A 22,670-nucleotide genomic window follows, 5' to 3' on the forward strand; every position below is an offset into this window, starting at 1 on the left:
CTATCAGGATTAGCCTTTAATTTATGATAAACTAATAAGGCACAAATGTTTCAATCTTTCATTATAGCTTCTCATTTCAACAAACTCATGCTACTTTCATCTCTGCACGTTCCAAGGATAAGGCATCTCTCCGAGGACCCCCATAAACTTTAGGAATCAATTTGTACCTGATTCAGTGTTGTCTAAACCTATTCAATCAGTGATATACAGCTCCTGAGCCCACAAGGCACAGTGGAATTTTTCAGTTGCTTTATGTTCTATCACATTTAGTTAAAAGCTGGCACCGAACAGCTGTATAGCGGTTACCGTCTAGGATGAGTTTGTGACAGCATGACCTGAAATGTAGAATGTACTGTTTCTGTCTAAAAACCATATACCTCCCATCAATATCTGGGAACATTTTTATCAACAAGTGACTGCTAGGAGTGCACGGCGTATAGTTTCCTGACTTCAAATCCAGCTTATTCAACAGTACAAAGAACCAAATATGCAGTGACTCCTTTGAATCCTCTTATAAAAGGGAGCACTTCCTGGCTGTCCTAAATAAACTCAGAAAACCATATTTGCTGTCCTAAGTTCACTGTGTGCTTCTGAAACACACACACACCACCAACAACAAAACCCAAAAAACAAAAAACCCTCAAATAACTGAATCATTTCATAATATCCTGAAAGGACATAATAGTTTTCTGCAGGTCTTTAGCCATATCACTTTCTTCAATAGATCAGAAGACCATATTGCTGTTTTGTTGAATCTACTGTTAAGTCTTCCTCTTCATTAATATAGATAAGAGTGAGTTATGCCAAACCATATAGTCTCATGCCCTTACGGTAAAGAGCATGAAATCTACACTCAGACAAGTTAAGCCACCTGCCCAAGGACAAATCCCTGGTAAATGGAAGCATCTGGCCATGCTTTCAACCGAGGTCATACTGCCTCTTGGGAACCAGATTAGAGCAAAAACACAAAAATATCCAGTACGCTGGAGGGTCACAAAGCTTTAAAGGCATCCTCATTACTCTGTAAATTCTAGATGTAGCAGGTAGTATGTAATCTTAAAACGACATAGAGTGCTTTGTAAAGCTCCAACTTTGCTATGCAAGTCAATCTTAAGATGGCAATAACTAGATGTATCAGAAAATACCACCACACCAGAATTCCTAATGACTTAATGTTTTTTATTCATTTTAAAAGATATTTCCTACTGAAAAAAACTTTTTTCCCCTAAAATCTGAAAACAAATAAAGCAGTAATATCAACAATAGTGATGGCAGCCAATACTCCTGAGCATTTAATACGTGGCAGGCCTTGAGCTAATAGTTTTCTGTGCATTCTCATTCAATCTTTACAACACGGCTATGAGGCAGTGCTAGAATGATTCTCATGTTGAAGATGAGGCAACGGAGAGGTTGAGAAAGCTGCCCAAGTCACATGGCTAAAGGGAAGCAAAGCCCGTGCTTTTGGCCATTCCCTATTCTGCCTCTCATTAGGCCTTACTTTTGCTGATTATGAGTAAAAAATGCTATTTCGTATAGTTAAAAGTGAGGCGATAATAGATGACTACTACACAAATTTTTAAAGCAACAAAACAACAAAATATAACCCCAAAACACTACCCACCAAACTCTCTTTTATCTTGAAACACACATTCACTCTGATTTAAGAGGGATTAGTTTTTATAGAGGTTATTTTCTTCTATAGTTTAATCACTCATTTTGAAACTGTTTCATTACTATGCTTAAAAATGTATTGCTTTGAATAATAGTAAAGTAACTTACTAAAAATGAATTAAAATTGAAAATGTACAGGGCTAAACAGCAATTGTATCCTGAAGGCAGCACATACCTTGTTTCCTCCTCCTAGAGTTCAGAGCAAGCATCCGCTAGAAAGAAGAGTAACAGGCTAGTGGGGAAGGTTTCTGCCAGGATACAGGCACCCTTCTGACAGTATGCAGGACTGGGCACAGAGCCCAAAGAGTCTTTGCTCTTTTAAGAATCCACCTGGCATTTTAATCACCTTAAGACTTTGAAGGGCAACCATATTTCTGTATATAATGTGGTATTTTAATGAAAGAACCCAAATTAACCAAATCTCAGTAATGTGCAAATGTGCTGGACCAGTCACCTAATCTCCCCCACTCGTTTCATTTCTAATACCAAGGATAACATTATCAAGGTAAATGCCTATTTTTCTATTTCAAGGCCAAAGGGCAGTAAGAATTGAAAGAGCACTGATGAGTTTAAGGGATTAAGATTATGCCCGAAAATATACAGGTTATTGTAATTGACCCAGACTTGTAAACAGGATTGCTAGATTATCCTTTGTACAGAAAGAAAAAAATCTTTTAAATAGCTGAATGAACTGTTTTCTAACTTCATTCTGGGTTTCAGAATTTAAACAAATAAGTGAACAAATAAGTTCCAGACAAGCAGAAAAAAACTTACTGCAGGTTTGTCACTGTCACGATTTAAAGCTTAATAAGGTGCGCCTGGGTGGCTCAGTCGGTTAAGCGTCCAACTTCGGCTCAGGTCACGATCTCACGGTTTGTGGGTTCAAGCCCCGTGTCGGGCTCTGTGCTGACAGCTCGGAGCCTGGAGCCTGCTTTGGATTCTGTGTCTCCCCTCTCTCTGCCCCTCCCCTGCTCACGGTCTGACTCTCTCTCACTCAAAAATAAACATTAAAATTAATAATAAAGCTTAATAAAACACTTGGCAGGAAAGGGCACCACGCCCACGTCATAGAGGTATCAGCACCGTCGGTGTCCTTCCAGTCCTTTCAGACAAGACCTAACCGCCTTTCCCTACAATGTAGAGTGCATTTTTACAGTTTTATTTTTGTTTATTCTTTCATTCTTGTCTAATTTCTTTCCTTTAAAAAAAAACCCTATAAAATATGACAAGCACCATTAGGATTCACCAGAAAACAATGGGCTAAGCATCCTATGTTGAGGACAGAATCAACAGTCCCTCTCATCTCACCTACTGTTTATTCATAGCCATTTCCTTCTCAAAGCTGAGAGTGAAAGAAAGGGAGAACATCTATTAGAAGTTACACTGGAATGTAATCGCCATTATAGAACAGGGATATAAACTTTAAAAGATGCTAGGGCAGGGCGTGAGGAACACATCACTGTACATGCTAGTCTTAAATTTTTATTTAGAATGAATTACATAAAACTGTCATATTTCAAAGACAGGGCTTTTAACAGCATAGCTGTAAACAGGATAATGAAACTGAAAAATTATTCTGCTAGAATGGTTTTAAAAAAATTTTTTTAATGTTTATTTATTTGTGAGAGAGAGAGAGCCAGACAGGCAGATTGTGAGCGGGGGAGGAGCAGAGAGAGAGGGAGACAAAGAATCTGAAGCAGGCTCCAGGCTCTGAGCTGTCAGCACAGAGCCCGACGATGGGCTTGAACTCACGAACCGTGAAATCATGATCTGAGCCAAAGTCACACACTTAACTGACTGAGCCACCCAGGCGCCCCTGCTAGAATGGTTTTATATATTAGATGTAAAAACCTTTCCTATTAATTTAAATTAAATTTAGATTCTCAAGTCCTCTGGATGAAAAATGATTTCTGGTATAAAAGTAAAAATTAAAATGAACTCTGGAAAGTATGTATTTACCTCATATTCCAAAGTGACACTAGTAAATACTTATTTATACAGAGAATCATACCCAAATTTGGCACAGATAAATACAATGTATCTTTCAATGCAAGCAGATTTTCCAATGCAATTATTAACTGAGAAACATTTAAAAATTTAAGAAAGTCTTCAAGAAGAAGTTACTACTGTTGGTCACTGGTCACTTAAAAAAAATGCAGACGATTTCATCCTTGAAGTAGTTTCCATTAACATTGTATTCTCTTATTTTAGGTAGTATATTGTTTTAAATTTTCTTATCTATCTATCTATCTATCTATCTATCTATCAATCAACAGTGTGAGCAGGTAGAGGGGTGGGAGGGAGCAGGGGGTGGAGGGAGAGGGAGAGAGGGAGAGGGGGAGAGAGAGAGAGAGAGAGAAAGGGAGAGAAAAGAGAGAGAGAGAGAGAATCTTAAAGCAGACTCCATGCTCAGCAGAGAGCCCAATGTGGGGCTCAATCCCATTACCCTGGGATCATGACCTGAGCATAAATCAGGTGCTCAACCAACTGAGCCCTCTTTTCAAATTTAATTTAATTTTAATTTTTTTGTAAAGTAGGCTTCATGCCCCACAGGGAGCCCAATGAGGGGCCTGAACTCACAACCCTGAGATAAATGCCTGAGCTGATATCAAGAATTGGATGCCCAAGCCACCTAGGCGCCCCAAATGTTCTTAGTTATTCCTAAACTATGTTTAGTCAAGCAATTAAAATTGAAGGTATAAAGTAAAAAAAATTGAAATACTCAAAATGTAAGTACAGATTTAACATTTAAATATAAATATTACAATGTGAGAAAAATGAAGATTTTCAATGAGATTAATTTCAGATTTTTCTTTTCTAATGGAAAGAAGATGATGAAGACCATTAATTACTAAAGAGACCAATTTTCAGTTCTATGTTAACTAAAATGTGAGTTATAAATAGGCCTACTTTTATTGACCCTGTTACTCAAAACTGGATCGATTAAATTTGCTTGCTGTAAAACAGATGTTTATGTGTTATAATTTGAATACAGACTTAGGAAAAGGAAAGGATTAGGATTCCAAGCGGGGTGAAGGAGTAGGAAGGGAATGTGGTTCCACTGGTGAGCCCTTGACTGTTCTCTAGTCCAGTGTTTCTTAAAGTGTGGTCCCTGGACTAGTAGCATCTACTTCAGTAGGTGCTTGTTAGAAATGCAAATTCTCAGGTACTACCCCAGACCTACCAAAAAAGAACTGTGTGGGGGGGGGGGGGGGTGGCCTGGAGGGTGGGGTGTCCTGCAATCTGTGTTTAACAAGCCCTCCTGCAGATTCTGAAACCTACTCAAGTGTGACAACCACTGCCTCTGCCTGTAAATCCATATCCTTCATCGTGGGACCTGTGTCACTGTACGATTTTTTCTAACAGGATTAATAATCAAGAAAAGGGGGTCCAGACATATCAAAACATTTAAAACAGGGGCTGGAAATGGAGGACAAAGAAGCAAATCTCTGGCCGTAAGCAAGACATAGTAAGGGACCGAGAGTACTCGTAATCTATTCCCAAAAGATGATGGTTCCATTTATAGTCAACAAGGAGAAGAACATTCTCATTGGCTGTAAAGAACTTCAACTCCGTAAACTGAGAAGCATCAGGAAAAGGAGACCAGGATTTAAAAAGGAAAAAGAAAAGTGAGCAGATGCGTGTGTGTGTCCTCCATTATCTGTCAAGGGCAAAAGGGAGAGGCAGCAGCCACCAGGACTGCATGCAGCTGAGGATCCAATGCTGCCCCTGGAAGGAATTCAAAACGGCTCCTCGTGAGAAGGACAGAGTCCCACTAATTTACAAACACTCAGAAGCATCTTGAGGCCATAATAACATGCTAGCTACAAGAGTCACTGGAAATATTCAGCAAAAAGCGAAAGTCTTATTTCATCACATCTGAAGTAATACGATGTAAAGACATGCCCACGAGACTAAAGTGCACACTTGTGTGGGGTAACTCTTGCCAGTTACCTGGTGAAAAGTCAAACAGAATCCTGGACTGCAGCACACACAACAGTGAGATCTTCTCAAATGAAGGTCCTCCCTTCTCCAGAGTTGAACGGCAACTACTTTAAATCCCAGGGCTAGTTGTTCCCCCAGCTCTTATCAGCCATCTAGTCTTGAGACTGGCACAAGGATTTACAGTTTTCTAGGTACATGATATTAAAACCGCTTCCTTTTCATTTTATACTCGTAATAAAAAGGATGAAGTTTTAAAACTAACTTTTAAGAAGTCAATGAAACCTGACAGCAGCATATGAAATGAAAGCATTTGCTGAACACAGCCATCTGAAAAGCTGGCTTTAGTCCAATCTAGTCACAAATCCCAGCACAAGGCACCTGCTAACAAAGGCCTCTGACTTTGTAGGACTTCTCAGGATAGCTCATATATTCGGTAAACTAGGTAACAGAATTTATGCACTATCAGCTGTGTGTATATTAACAAAATTACTGAGGTACTTTATTATATATAATAATCAACTCAGAAATTAAAAAGGAAAATCATCTGATTCACGACACACACATCTCCCTAGGTAACGAAAGTTTTACAGCTCCAATATTCTGAGTTCTTGACAAGGAAAGACAGAACAAAGAAAGTTACCAAGTAATTTTAGAGGCCTCAGTAAGTAGGAATGAGTCTGCAACAATCAGGATGCAGGAAAAAAAGGGGGAGAAGTCCATAATCTCTCTAAAAAGAGGACCCACTGTATTGTCCATCTATCCGGACTCCATTTCTAAATAGCTAATCAAAGGTAAGAGCTGTTTGCTATGGCTCTTACCTGAGTGGAAATAAAGTGCATCTGACTGCATTAAGGAAACTGATGCTGGCACTCATCTGGTTTCCTTGCTTAAAAGCTCTTTGGCTCAGTCACTGTGATTGTCAGACTGTTCCAGAGCACCTGTGGACCACCGTTAATTTTGAAACAGTTCCCAGACCCATTTTTCAAATGACAAAAAAGGCACACAAAAGAAGTAAAATTATCATCTGTGGTGACAGAACAAGAAACAAGAAGGGCCAAGAGCTGATATCTGGAGTTTAGTTTAGCCTAGGTCAGGTGGATTCTACTAACATATACTGAACAATTTCTACACAAACATAGACGGGGGATCAGTTACTTCATTCCATAGTGAAGTAACCTTAACCAAATTTTGAACTGCTGCTTCTCTAAGAGCTAAATGTTTCCTGGAGATCATCCTGCCAGTACCGAACTTATCTTAAGTCATCTGACAGTAAGATACGAAAAAACTAAAGTACCAGAAATACCATTGCCCAGTCTGAAAATGACTCAAAGTCAGCATTTTTCTGTTAGTGTGACAAATAAGTGTTGATTTCTGCCAAATTAAACCCTTGTTTAAGGATAAAAAAATATCCTGTTTTTATGCAAGAAGTCTCACTTGTCCAGCACTGAGAGATAACCCCATACTGCTAGAGGTCTAAGGTGTAATACTGCTTCTTCCAGCTTTTGATAGGCTTTTATTTTAACACAGTTAACAAAATGTTTTATAGTTACCCTAGGGGAACCTTAAGCAAAACAACCATCGCATACCATACAAAATGTTTGTAATGTTTCTAATGTAACCATCTCCTAGAGTTGGAAAGAACCACCAATTACTAGATGACACAATCTCAAAAGAACTGCATAGCACTGTTCATTTATATTTCACCATCAAACAGCAGGTAGCCTTTGGTCTTAAAAATAGAAGCGGGCCCAACCCACAAAGAACCTGAGTAATGTGACCTTTCTTTCAGACTCATTTCCAGAAGCATGTGTCTCAGTTTAAAACCTGTAAGTTGATGTGAACTCTTCACATACAACTAATTCAGTGCAATTTAAAATCCAGTACAATCAGTAACGTTATAGAATTACGAATGAGAATAATGGTTACTTAATCTTTACTCATTGACTTGAAAGACTATACTTTCACTTGCTCTGTTATTTTTTAATATGAGAAGAACAAAAGGAAAAGAACCTGTTAAGCAGACCTACGTTTTGGCTGTGACATCCACATACTGTCCAGGGCGAAAGTGAGCAGCATAAAGAGGAGTGCCTTTATGAAAAGAAAACAAACAATATATGAAATGTCGGCCCAGAACAACGTCACTGAACATAAACTACATCTAGAAAGCCTATCAGGTTTCCAAAAAAGTAGAAGATTCTCTTCTGCAATTATAATTATTAGAAACATCAATAATTAAAATTGTTCATCAAACATGTTTTAATCGACTGTCCATGGGCTGAAGAACAATGTGTCCCAGGATGTCGGGCCAACAGATCACGGCTGGCGGATGGGCTTGTGCCTTCACAGAGGCCAACGTGGTACTGGTTGAAATGGGTAATTCACATGACAGACACTGTGTTCTTGCTGGTAAATACATGGGTTTGATGATTTTTTGTTGCTTTGGTAAATAACAATATACTGACTTAAGATATTTTTCCTATTTCATATAACGAAAATAAAAATAAAAGAATGACTCAAAAAAATGTTCTGGCTGGATCAAATCTTTTTTTAGAGATTTGAGATAAGTTATCCGAAAGTAGGAACTTAAGTGTTTGAACCCAGCTCCATTGTACACTGGATGTGTGATATCCATATATAGCCCATACATATCTATTTTTGGTAGAATGGTCACTGTATCAATAAAATATAGTTATTCTAGCATGCCTGGATCATTTAGAATACTGAAAAATTGCTATTATTGATACCCCTAGTTTTATATACTAACATTTCCAAATCTGGTTGTATGTAAATGGAGTCTTACTTAAAATACACCAGAAAAATGTGTTATTTAAAGGAATTTTGTAAGTGAAAGTCCTTCACAACATTTTGTTTGCATCAATTTAAAGTTAACACTATGAGAACTATTTAATTTGACAATCTGCAAATACTGCACATTTACCATATGTACAGTTAGAAATACAGAAGTATAAGACATGGTTCCTGACCTCAAGAATTTATTATATAGGTGAAGAATCAACGTTAACATCATCAAATAAGAGACATTTTTCTTAAAAACAAAACAAAAAAAAAGCCATAATCAATGTAATAGGGAATATAATTGAATGCTATTTTTGGCTCATTTAAAACAGGGAGTAAGATTCTACGGGATTTCAGAGGGGTAGTATCCTTTAATGAAGGACGTAACCTAGATTTGTATGGGCAGAGAAAAACGTTGAACTAAGAAAAAATAGGAGAGATTAAAACTGACTAAATTTCTAGGAGGTTGAATGACTTGAAGTGTTGATACATGACCACTTTTCACCACAAAAACAATTTTAAATGGTTTGAGCTACAACAGAAGTTAATATGGACTTAAATTTTACATTTGTTCCCTTAATTCCATTCACTTTAGCTTTAAACTATAGTACTTGTACTTCAAAAAACACTTTTAATTCTAGCTTATATCAAGGCTGATCCTCTGTCATTCCAATTAGTAAGGCGTATTGAAATTGTACTTTACTTCATGAAATTCAGTTCAGATATTAAAGTATTAAATCTCAAGACACCCTCTGACTAATTGTTAGAACTCAAGTTCAAGACACGAAGGAGCTTTTCTGAAGTTCAAAGATGTCAAAATGTTGTTAACTACATAAACCGACATAAACACATTGCCAAACTGTACTTTTTGACATCTGGTAAAGTAAAATACTTTGGAATTTTTAAGCAAGGATCGAGGTGCTATGGTCAGTCACTCTACTGTTTCATATTTTCTCAAATTCTTCTATCTCAACGGGGGTCTAGCTGTTCCTCACTTACTAAAATGCCACCCTACACCGAGTGAACTTCACATTTTAAAAGTTTGTGTATTTAAAAAAATAAAAAATAAAAATAAATAAAAGTTAGTGTATTTATTTGGAGTGACTCTTCCAAATGTAAAACTCTCTGTACAAGTTAAAAACAAAAGCACTCCTCCCTCTTTAATGGAAAACAAAGAGTTCTCTACAGTTCTTTCTAGTCAAAAAAGAAAATGGCTTGTTTGTCCCCAGTGATTAAATTAGATGCCATTTTGTATTTAAAAATAAATGTTTGGGGCTTTGTATTGTGGATTCAACTTTACTGAAAGGGCTAACATTAAACAAACCACGTTATCTGGGTATTTTTGCCTCCCTCCTCTCCCCAACCTCAGATTACCTGGTTTAATCACAGCATTATCTGTTACACGAAAGATTTTAACTTTCTGTTTTGGCGGCAATCCAAGTTCTTGGTAAAATTCCAATAGAGATGGAGATTTCTAGAGGAAAAGCAGTACACATAAGTAACTCATTAATACTAAAGGTGGAGTTCAATACACAGAGATCTAAACCAAGTTATCAACAAATCATTAAGAGCACATTGTTCCCCTAATGAACAAAGAGCACCACATTCCTCTTATTTGGGGAGGTGGGATTTTTATCTATAATCCATTACACCAAGGATCCACCATGTGCATGGTGGAGCTCATATACACTAAATGGTAAAAGACTTTTCTTCTGTAGGAAAAGAAAGAGTTGTGATCATATGTGAATTCTGACTGGAGACTGTAAGTATCAAGAAACCTAATCCTAAGGCACCTGGGTGGCTCGGTGGGTTAAGCGTCCGACTCTTGATTTTGGCTCCGGTCATGATCTCACAGTCCATGGGATTGAGCCCTACGTCAGGCGCTGTGCTGACAGCATGAAGCCTGCCTGGGATTCTCTCTCTCCCCCTCTCTCTGCCCCTCCTTGTGTGTGCATGCGTACTCTCTCAAAATTAATTAAAAAAAAAAAAACTTTAAAACACAAAAAACAAAAAACCCAAAACTTTCTCTTGACCACACAGCCTCCTTTAGCTAATCTTTCCATTCCCCCTTACAATCTCCTTGAAAGACTTTTGCTGAATCTACGTTCTATCTTCCCATTCTCTCAAACCCACTTTAATTAGATACTTGCAGCCCCTGATACTCAATGCAAAGTGCTTGTCAAGGTCACCAACCATCTCCATGTGGTCAAACACACCAGTCAATACTCATCTTATTGGCTCTATCAGCAATGCTTGGCACAGGTGACCACTTTCTCCTTGAGGCTGTCACTCTCTGTTCTTTCACACACTAAAAACCCCACATTTCTAACTTCAATTGCAAATTCTATTCTGAACTGCAAATTCATTCATCCAAATGCCACTATCTCACTATCTCACTTCGATGTCATACAGCAACTCAAATCTGACATGTCTAAAATTGAACTCAACTTCCCCCCAGAAGCCTGCTTTCCTCTGATCTTCCAAATCTCAACAAAGGGCAACTCCATACTTCTGTTGTTTGGACCCAAAATCTTGTGATTACCTTTGACTCTTTTCTTTCTCACGTCCCACGTCCCACTGATCAGCAGTTCCTGTAGACTCTAAAAATACAGTCCACGTGTGCCTGGGTGGCTGAGTCGGTAAAGGGTCTGACTCCTGACTTCAGCTCAGGTCATGATCTCACAGATCCTGGGATTAAGCCCTATGACAGTGTCCTCACCGTCACAGTGTGGAGACTGCTTGGGATTCTCTCTCTCTCCCTCTGCCCCTCCCCTGCTCACGCTCTCTCTCTCTCTCAAACAAAAGAGAAAAAAATACAGCCCACATCAACTACTCCTCACCCGCACCCCAATCCACCATCTTTTTCCTGGATTATTTCCATAGCCTCCTAGTCGGTCTCCAAACTTCCACACTCCTGGCTCCACGCTCTGTTCTCTAGTCACAGGCTGGCATGACCCTTTTAAAACTCAAGCTAACTCATGTCTCCACAATGGTTTCCATCTCATGCAGAATCAATCCTAAATCCTTAACACGGTTTACAAGGTTCTGTACATTCTGTCCTCATCTACTACTCTCCTCCTGGCCACCCTGCTTCAGGTACAATGCATTCCTCCTAACCAGTCCAAGAATACATTAAACAATGGCCTCAGGTACTTTGCACATACTGTCCCCCCTGCCTGAAATGCTTTCCTGCCAGATTTTTTCCAGGCCTTGCTCCCTCAATTTATTCAGGCCTCTATCCAAATATTAACTTACCTTTCCTGATTATTCTGTCTAAAATAGCACCACTTTCTGTCACTCGCAATCCTCTCAACCTACTTTATTAGTCTTAGAAGCGCTTCTCTAGCCATTTTTTATTGTTTATCTTCTATGCTGCAGCCTCCCTGTTTCACCCCCAAGCCCACCAAAATGTAAGCTTTGAGAACAGAAACTTTAGTTGCTGCTACATCCCCAGCTCCTGGTAGGTCCTGCTGCCTGTTTTTCCCTTTACCCTTGCCCTTTTTTCTGCTACTGTAAATATCCTTGAATAAAAAATATCTTTGAATGGAAAATTTCATGGATACCTCATTTCCTTAAAATGATGTCCTGGGTCTTTTTTTTTAATTCTTAAGACTCTCGATATAGATTGCTGGAAGACTTACCAAAAGAGTTGTACCACTTTACATTTTCTGGTGTGAAGAGTACCTCTTTCATGCGACTATAACCAACATAGGCGTATCTATCTTCCTGATGCTCTCTCCCCTTCAACTTCCTCTCTCATCACAAAAGAAACACCTGCAGCCCAACAAGCCATAGTACTCTATGTATGCTTACCTATGTCTGCTTACGCCAGTCCCTTGGCCTGTAATTCTTCTCCACCTCTGTACCTCCAAAGCATGTTAAAAAATCTGTTAAATATATGTCTAGTCCCAGCTCCAGTGATATTTCCTGTCTAGATTCCTGCCTGGGCCGCCTTGCCAGAGCAGACTACTTCCTTGTCTGTTATCGCTAGACCTTGCATACATCTCAATTATTATTCATGTTACCTTACATTTACCAGTGAATGTTTGCCTGTCTGCTGGAGCACATGGGTGGTGAGCCGTTTTATTTACCTGTATCTGTAACTTTAGAGCTAAGCACAGTGGCAAGTCAGACACTGCAGAAGTGAGCTAAATGAATGGTGAAGACACAAGAGATGGAGGACAGACATCTGTCTAGACGTGAAGTCCTGGTTTGTCTCTCCAAGTCACCCCACCTTTCCACGCTTGCTGCTGCATCAGTTCTTGGCACACAATATTACTGTGTTTACAATGCTATCTTCAAGTCTAGTTATTTAAAAAACTGCAGGCCTAAAATAAACATTACAGCTTATTCTGAGGATGAGCAAATCTTCAGGAAACTATATTATGAAATCAAACCAAGAGTAATTTTGTAATTAAAAAAGCAAGCACAGCAGCAACTGAAAAACCCTAGCCAACTCAAGAGGATGCTGATGATGTACGGATAATCAAGCATCACTGCACACCCAATCCAATGGAGTATCTGCACAGCCAGACTTAATTGTAGAATATGTGAATATGCAGCAAACTGCAGTTCCTTGATTTCAGTTTAAAATGTGGACTGTTAGGGCCACCCTGTAACACTGAGAAGGTTGCCTTTGATAGACATGAAATTGGGTGGCACTGGCCCATAAGTATAGAATGTTAATTTTTGGGTCAGCCCACAAACCCTGGAGCCCTCTAGTGGAACCATGCAACAGATGCTGAGAAGCCCTGCCTTAGATGCCTACAAAAGATTGTTCTGTACTTCAGTGTTCCCTCAAGAAGCTATCCTTTCCTCCTTTCCTCCAAAAGAATGATGACATAAGTTCATCCCAGTCATTCTCTATAGCTTCACCTCCCACATGCTCAAATCCAACAGTCATATTCAACAACACACTTATCAAGTCCCCTACTTTTCATCAACCATACACACTTCATTCGCAACAAAAGCAAACACATAAGTTCTCATTTAAAAATGTGGCTCTGGGGCGCCTGGGTGGCGCAGTCGGTTAAGCGTCCGACTTCAGCCAGGTCACGATCTCGCGGTCCAGGAGTTCGAGCCCCGCGTCAGGCTCTGGGCTGATGGCTCAGAGCCTGGGGCCTGTTTCCGATTCTGTGTCTCCCTCTCTCTCTGCCCCTCCCCCGTTCATGCTCTGTCTCTCTCTGTCCCAAAAATAAATAAACGTTGAAAAAAAAATGTGGCTCCTTGGGGCGCCTGGGTGGCTCAGTCAGTTAAGCATCTGACTTCGGCTCAGGTCGTGATCTCGCGATCCGTGAGTTCGAGCCCCGGGTCAGGCTCTGTGCTGACAGCTCAGAACCTGGAGCCTGCTTCTGATTCTGTGTCTCCCTCTTTCTCTGACCCTCCCCCCGTTCATGCTCTGTCTCTCTCTGTCTCAAAAGTAAACGTTAAAAAAAAAAAAAGAATAAAAATGTGGCTCCTTGCAATTATTTTACTGATGTTCAGATTTAGATTTATTACATTTTAGAATAGATTTCAAATTTATTTGACATTCACATATTCTACCTGATGATTTAAAAAGCATTTTATTAATAGCTTCTAAGTATGCGAGGAAGCTTCTAAGAAAAATCTTTTACTTTTCAGCAACACAAAATAAAGATAAACATCTTGACCTAAGTAACTACAGACTGAAACATAAAAGATAATACATAACATACTTCTTGATTATCTTTTAATTTCAGTAAAATTGAATACTTTAATTTTTTCTTTTAAAAATCAAAATATCATAAAACTAATTAGGTATTGTTTGTGAAAAACACCAAATGCTCAAGTTGAGCTGAAAGCAGCAGTGGTGTAACACAAGGCTTTTTTTTTTTTTTTTTTTTTTTGACTTCCAAATAAATGATTTCAAAAGGCAATTTAAAAGACTGACAGCAATGTCACACTCGGATAATCCCATCTATGAAGCTGCATTTTTTGTCTCCCTCTTCAAAGTTCTTTGCAATTATCCCTCTCACAATGAAAATGCTTCTGTGCTCCTAAGATGAATTGATTCGATCAACTTTTAAGGCCACTTAACTTCCTTATTCAAAAACACTATGTTTTTATTTACAATAAACTACAAAAACAGCAAAAGCAAAACAGTCTAATTTCTGGGAGGCCTAAAAAAGTCTTTACAGAGTTAAAAAAAAAAAAAAAAAAAAACAACCCAAAACAGTTCTAGCCCTATTATAAATAAAACTGATTCAATCATTTTAGAATGCTTAACTAGTTGAGATTTTATATTCATCGGTGTATTTGTTTTTAAAACCTTCTATAACCAACGTACTTGCAGTTTCTCTGAGGGATACAATACGCAAAAGGAAGTCTGCTTACTTTTAGGTTTGAAAATCTTTTTCCTTTCTGAACCAAAATTCTTTACTTATAAAGAATTCTAAAACTTCATTTTCACACCTCACTCTAAAAAAAGGTCAAAGACAAAGATTTTTCTTAGTATTTAATACATGTTCTCTGGACCTAGAAAATTTATATCTTGAAAAGCATGAAAGGTCTCTGTAGCACTTCCTATACCAGAGAGTAAATAAAATCTGTGCAAGGTAAGTGGGTGGAAATCCTCCACAACACAATAGAGCATCCAAATCACCTTGCTGTGCGGTATACTCACGAAAGAGAATAAAGCTTAAAATGTGTAGACCACAGTCTCAAGTATGAAAATGTAGTACTACCATTTCTGAAATATTTTAATTATTAGTATTATGCTAATAAAATCTTATCTATAAGACACCTTCTTCATTAAGTAAAATAGAATAAAATGAGTTGCCAAATACATTTTTGGGGGGAACTTTTGTTTTTCCTTGAGAACTAAAATATTTGAGAGTTAATGTGAGACTTTTAGAACCAAAAGAGGATTAGCAGCCATCAAGTCCAATTCCCTGTTTTTATGTATAAGAAAACAGATGTTCAAGAAAGTAGAGTGAAGGGAGGAGCTAATGGTAGAAGTGAGAATTAGAACTCAGCTCTTCTGACCCCACATCCACTTGTTTTTCCACTGGCTCACAGTTCTGGGAAGTAATGTTCACAGATCTGTTGGAGCAGAGTGGTTATCCCAATTTTATGTTTGATTTACAAGTATCAAGGCGATAAAGTCATGAATTTACAAAATTGGTAATGAAAATAAAGATGATGGTGCTAGACATAACAAAAACACAGAAGTACAATCAACGAGAAAACATGTATCAAACAATTATTCACATGAAGACTAGCATACATACATTTAAAATATTCAAACATTTGAAAAAAATCTGACATCTAAAAAAAGTTTCCATAAATACCTCACTGTGCTTTTCATTACTGTGAAATTATTTTAAATCCTAAAATTATTAGCCAATACATTGTCAAGAGTGAATAGCAGAATTTTTAGCAGAACTAAAAATATATATAAATAGGCTATACTAGTATAATATGCAAAGGTAACTAACTTCTCTAACACTTATGAGACAGGCCTAAATGGACTCTAGTCCTACCAAACTATAGGACTCTGATGATTCTATATGGTTTTAACCATATAACTGAATTCACTGATCAGTATATCCCACTATTTACGGGACAACCCCACCTGAATTTTCTATAAACGCCGCACACACTTCTTTCCTCCAAAACTTCCTCTTTCCTTGTTGCTATTTCAGGTTACAGCATTAGCAATGAACCAGGTGCTCGCTTAGGAACCACTCTCTGCCTGCGTCCCCTCACCATATACTCACCCAGTCTTCTTTAAATCCCTGTCTCCTCCAAGCCCAATGCAACTGCCTTGGCTCAAAGCCTTTTATCCACTCTTCCCAGAGCTTAAAACAACTTCCTAAATGTCCTCCTTGCATCCAGATTCTTCTTATCTAGTTAACCAGGATAACGACTTGACCACATTACTGCCACAGTTAAAGAATTAAGAAAGCTCTTGGGGTGCCTGGGTGGCTCAGTTGGTTGAGCATCCAACTTCGGCTCAGGTCATGATCTCGCAGTTGATGAGTTCGAGCCCCACATGGGGCTCTGTGGTGACAGTTCAGAGCCTGGAGCCTGCTTCGGATTCTGTGTCTCCCTGTCTCTCTGCCCCTCCCTCACTCATGCTCTGTCTCAAAAATAAACATTAAAAAAAATTTTTTTTTTTTAAAAGAATTTAGAAAGTGCTTGGGAGTCTACAGGATGAAGTCTAAACCCTTCAGCACTCTACCCAGACAGGTGTACCTTTGCACCTTAACTACCTTCCCCCACACTCACACACTAAGATCTCCTACACCACACCTCTCTTCCCAAGCACAAATACCCTCTTCCATGTGTCTTTGTAGAAGACACATACGAAAAATCTCATTAATCTTGGTAACAAATCTCTTAGGTAGGTAGTATTTTTATCCCCATTGTACAGATGGGTAAATACTTCAGCATGGAGGGTAAAGTTACTTGTTCCAAATACGAAAGAGAGGAACTGGAAAAATAGAGAATCCTGGGCTCAAGGGCTTCAACAAACTACCTCCACCCCAAATCCACAATTTACCACACGGACAAACACAAGTTTGTGACTATGGAATAGCCTTAAAACTTAAAGAATTCAGATCTGAAGCTAATGAAATGTACTATTCTAAAGAATGAAAATACATCCTTACATAGAAACGTGACACAGTTTTTCCTCCTACAGTTAGGGCTGCCATTTTTCCATCATGGTTTTCCTTTGGAGTATATTTTAGAACATGACAGTCTTGTACCTAAGAAAACAAATATAAAAAAACTAAGTTATGTGCCAAGATACATTATAACATATCATACCAGCCACACCAAAGCCTTAGGACAATGAGGAATTCCCTAAAGTTAATTATCTCACCATTCCTCTAACACCAACCACAATCTTAAATTATAGAAATACCCTTAAAAAAAAAAAGTCAATTACAGGCAGAGCATACAGACAACACATAGAGAAAAGTGCCTAAAACAAAAATATACAACAGAACGCATAGTTGTGAAGAAAACAGGCATTAACCACCACCCATGTCAAGAAGTAGAATCCACAAAACCTCTGCGTGGCTCTTCCCAATAACCTCCCTGCCTTTTTTTTTTTTTTTTTTTTTTAACCCCTGAAGCAGCGGTTCTCAATGTGTGGTCTCCAAAGAAGCAGCATCGACATCACCTGGGAACTTGGTGAAAATGCTGACCCTTAGGCCTCAGCCCAGACCTACTGAATCAGAATCTCATTTTATAAGCCTTCCAGGTTGATTCTGAGGCTCACTAAAATTTGAGAAGCACTGCCCTAGAAATAACTACTATTCTTGACACTTACAGTAATCATTTACTTACTTTTCTTTGTAATTGCTACCTTTGAAAGTATTTAATAATGTAGTTTAGTGTTGCCTGCTTTAGACTTTGTACAAATAGAATCAAACTGTAGGTGCTTTTCCATGCTTTCCTTCTTTCACTTGTTTATATTTCTAAGTTTAATCCATATTGTTGTGTGTAGCTCTCTTCTGTTCATTTTCACTGCTATCCAGCTTTCCAGTGTGTGAATACCATGACTTATTTATCCATTCTGTTAGACTTGTAGGTTATTTCTAGTTGGGGAAGTATTAAGAGCAATACTGCTATAATAACTGTTGTAGAGGTATCCTGCTCAAGTTTTCTGTTAAACACTCAGGAGTGAAATGGCCAGACTACAAGGTTCACCAATCTCAACTTTACCACATAATTATGCTAAACTGTTTTCCGAAGTGGTTGTACCAATTTACAATCCAACTAGGCATTCCTAAAAGCTCTCAAAGTTCCCTAGAGTTTTAGAAACTATAATCCTCTCTTTGATCATTCAGGGTCAATAACAATGTCCTAAGGCCTATAAGGCCCCCTGGGGCCTATGAGCACTCAGCGTACTTCTGTGCATGAGCACTCATTTTAATCACCACCATCTGTCCAATCACCTGTCTAGGATTAGGCCCCAAAGATGAACTCAGATGTCCAACCCAATTTGGGGAATGATGGTCTCCTAACTCCATCAGTGATCTTTCTCTAATAATAATTGTAAAGACAACAGTGGCCAATATAAATTGGACATTTAACACTATTTTAAATGCTTGACATTTGTACCTTGTGCAACTCTCACAAAAACCTTCTGAGGTAGGTAACAGTTATTTCCTTTACCAAATACAATTCTATCTTTTACAGAGGAGGCACAATGCTCCAAGGAACACAGCTAAGCAGTGGAAGAATAAAGATGTGAAGTCAAGTATTCTGGTCCCAGCACCCACATTTTTAACAATTAGAGTTTGTATCATCTCAGAGAACAAAATGCTTCCCTAGACAAGAGCGTTACATTCTAAGTTAGCAAAGAGATCAAATTTTTAAAAAAATTTCTATTTAAATTCAAGTTAGTTAACACATAGTGCAATGATTTCAGGAGTCAAATTTAGTGATTCATCACTTACATATAACACCCATTGCACATCCCAACAAATGCCTTCTTTAATGCCCATCACCCATTTGGCCCATCCCCCAACCCAACATCTCTCCAACAGCTCTCAGTTTGTTATCTGTATTTAAAAGTCTCTTATGGAGAGAAGGCAAGATGGCAGAACAGCATCGAAGTTCTTTGTGAGCCTCGCGTCCATGAAATACAGCCTGACCAACACTAAACCATCCTACACACCTAGAAAACTGACTGGAGGATTAACACAACAATCTGTACAACCTGAACCACAGAATTCAGCAGAAAGACAAAAAATTCATTTTTATTTTCAATTTTTATTAAAAATATTTCCTTTAATTTTTTTACTATATACTTTACTTTTCTCAAATTCTACCTTACTTCCATCATTCTATTTTAGTCTACTTCAGTGTATTCAGCTTTTCAAATTTTCAAACAATTTCCGTGTTTTCTTTTTTCATTTCTTTTTCTTGAATGCAGACAGTGAAAAACTTCATTTTTACTTTCAATTTCTATTAAAAACATTTTTAATTTTTTCTTACTATAGTTTTTACTTTTAGGTAAATTTTTCATATTCTATTTTACTTCCATCATTTTATTTTAGTCTACCACATTGTATTCACAAAAGATTTCCTTTTTTTTCTTTCTCTTGAATATAGAAAGAGAAAAAAATTCATTTTTAATTTTTATTAGAAATATTTTTAATTTTCTTCCTACTATATTCTTTACTTTTGTGTAATTTTTTTCAAATTCTATTTTACTCCCATTATCTCATTTTAGTCTACATCAGTGTATTCATTTTTTCAAATTCTCAAATGATTTCCTCCCCCCCCTTTTTCCTATGTCACACCACTATCAACACCCAGACCAAAACACACCCAGGATCTAGCATCATTTATTAGATTTTGTGTGTGTGTGTGTTTATTTTTTAATTTTAATATTTTAATTTTAACATTTTTATAATTTTAATTTTTCTACCTCATTAATTCCTTTTCTCCTTTCAAAATGACAACACGAAGGAATTCACCCCAAAAGAAAGAGCACGAAGAAACGACAGAGAGGGATTTAACCAACACAGATATAAGCAAGATGTCTGAACTAGAATTTAGAATCACGATAATAAGAATACCAGCTGGAGTAGAAGACAGATTAGAATCTCTTTCTGCAGAGATAAAAGAAGTAAAAAATAGAATGAAATAAAAAATGTTGTAACTGAACTGCAATCACGGATGGATGCAGCGGCAGGAAGGATGGACGAGGCAGAACAGAGAATCAGCGATACAGAGGACAACTTATAGAGAATAATGAAGCAGAAAAAAAGAGGGAGATTAAGGCAAAAGAGCACGATTTAAGAATTAGAGAAATCAGTGACTCATTAAAAAGGAACATCAGAATCATAGGGGTCCCAGAAGAGAAAGACAGAGAAATAGGGGTAGAAGGGTTATGTGAGCAAATCATAGTGGAAAACTTTCCTAACCTGGGGAAAGACACAGACATCAAAATCCAGGATGCAAAAAGGACCCCCATTAGATTCAGCAAAAACTGACTATCAACAAGGTATATCATAGTCAAATTCACAAAATACTCGGACAAGGAGAGAATCGTGAAAGCAGCAAGGGAAAAAAAGTCCCTAACCTACAAGGCAAGACAGATCAGGTTTGCAGCAGACCTATCCACAAAAACTTGGCAGACCAGAAAGGAGTGGCAGGATATATTCAGTGTGCTGAATCAGAAAAATATGCAGCCAAGAATTCTTTATCCAGAAAGGCTGTCATTCAAAAGAGAAGGAGAGATTAAAAGTTTCCTAGACAAACAAAAATTAAAGGAGTTTGTGACCACTAAACCAGCCCTGCAAGAAATTTTAAGGGGGACTCTCTGAGGGGAGAAGAGATGAAAAAAAAAAATTTATGCAACAAAGATTAGAAAGGACCAGAGAACACCACCAGAAACTCCAACTCTACAAGCATCATTACAGCAATAAATTTCTATCTTTCAGTACTCACTCTAAATGTCAATGGACTCAATGCTCCAATCAAAGGACATAGAGTAAAAGAATGGATAAGAAAACAAGACCCATCTAGATGCTGTTTACAAGAGACCCACTTCAGACATAAAGACACCTTCAGATTGAAAATAAGGGGATGGAGAACCATCTATCATGCTAATGGTCAACAAAAGAAAGCTGGAGTAGCCATACTTATATCAGACAATCTAGACTTTAAAATAAAGACTGTATCAAGAGATGCAGAAGGGCATTATATCAAATCAAGGGATCTATCCACCAAGAAGATCTAACAATTGTAAACATTTAGGCGCCAAACGTGCAAGCACCCAAATATATAAATCAATTAATCACAAACATAAAGAAGCTCATTGATAGTAATACCATAATAGTAGGAGACTTCAACACCCCACTCACAGCAACGGACAGATCATCTAATCAAAAAATCCACAAGGAAACAATGGTTTGGAATGACACACTGGACCAGATGGACTTAACAGATCTATTCAGAACATTTCATCTTAAAGCAACAGAATATACATTCTTCTCCAGTGCACATGGAACGTTCTCCAGAAAAGACCATACACTGGGACACAAATCAGTCCTAAGTAAGTACAAAGAGGTTGAGATCATACCGTGCATATTTTCAGACCACAACACTATGAAACTCAAAATCAACCACAAGAACAAATTTGGAAAGGTAGCAAATACTTGAAGACTGAAGAATATCCTACTAAAGAATGAATGAGCTAACCGAGAAGTTAAAGAGGAATTCAAAAAGTATATGGGAGTCAATGAAAATGGTAACACCACAACCCAAAACCTCTGGGACTCAGCAAAGGCAGTCATAAGAGGAAAGTATATAGCAATCCAGGCCTTCCTAAAGAAGGACGAAAGATCTCATATACACAACCTAACTTTATGCCTTAAGGAGCTGGAAAAAGAATAGCAAATAAAACCCAAAGCCAGCAGAAGGCAGGAAATAATAAAGATTAGAGCAGAAATTAATGCTGTCGAAGCCAAAAAAACAGTAGAACAGATCAATGAAACAAGAAGCTGGTGCTTTGAAAGAATTAACAAAACTGATAAACTACTAGCCAGTTTGATCATGAAGAAAAGCAAAGCACCCAAATAAATAAAATCAAGAATGAAGGAGGAACGATCACAACCAACACAGCAGAGATAAGAACAATAATAAGAGAATATTATGAACAATTATATGCCGATAAAAAGGGCAATCTGGAAGAAATGGACAAATTCCTAGAAACATATACACTACCAAAACTGCAACAGGAAGAAATAGAAAATTTGAACAGACCCATAACCAGTAAGGAAAGCGAATTAGTAATCAAAAATCTGCCAAAAAAACAAGAGTCCAGGGCCAGATGGCTTTCCAGGGGAATTCTACCAAACATTTAAGGAAGAGTTAACATCTATTCTCTTGAAGCTGTTCCAAAAAATAGAAATGGAAGGTAAACTCCTTTCTATGAAACTCTTTCTGTGATGCCAGCATTACCTTGATTCCAAAACCAGACAGAGACCCCACTGAAAAGGAGAACTATAGACCAATTTCCCTGATGAATATGGATGCAAAAATCCTCAACAAGATATTAGCCAACCGGATCCAACAATACATTACAAAAATTATTCACCATGACCGAGTGGGATTTATACCTGGGATGCAGGGCTGGTTCAATATCCGCAAAACAATTAACGTGATTCATCACATCAATAAAAGAAAGGACGAGAACCATAGGATCCTCTCAATAGATGCAGAGAAAGCATTTGACGAAATACAGCATCCTTCCTTGATAAAAACCCTCA

At 37.9% G+C, this 22,670-nt stretch overlaps 1 protein-coding gene and 1 long non-coding RNA gene across 3 annotated transcripts in view; one reads left to right on the forward strand and one right to left on the reverse strand.

The window, feature by feature from the left end:
• LOC147577159 (uncharacterized) overlaps window positions 1-8,211 on the forward strand; it is a 92,872-nt gene extending 84,661 nt beyond the window's left edge. The window contains exon 5 of the long non-coding RNA XR_015239971.1: window positions 5,038-8,211. This is a non-coding gene — a long non-coding RNA (uncharacterized LOC147577159). The remainder of the gene's footprint in view (window positions 1-5,037) is intronic.
• Window positions 1-22,670, reverse strand: part of MRPL3 (mitochondrial ribosomal protein L3) — a 52,716-nt gene that overhangs the window by 24,232 nt on the left and 5,814 nt on the right. For both annotated transcript variants that reach the window (XM_025913759.2, XM_086674289.1), the window contains exons 4-6: window positions 17,046-17,144; window positions 9,787-9,886; window positions 7,644-7,704 (exon numbers count right to left, since the gene is read on the reverse strand). In XM_025913759.2, coding sequence (XP_025769544.2) covers window positions 7,644-7,704; window positions 9,787-9,886; window positions 17,046-17,144 — 260 coding nt within the window. The remainder of the gene's footprint in view (window positions 1-7,643; window positions 7,705-9,786; window positions 9,887-17,045; window positions 17,145-22,670) is intronic.

The sequence above is a fragment of the Puma concolor genome, chromosome C2 (assembly GCF_028749965.1).
Source record: "Puma concolor isolate L17-30 chromosome C2, mPumCon1.1.hap2, whole genome shotgun sequence".
Lineage (NCBI taxonomy): Eukaryota > Metazoa > Chordata > Mammalia > Carnivora > Felidae > Puma > Puma concolor.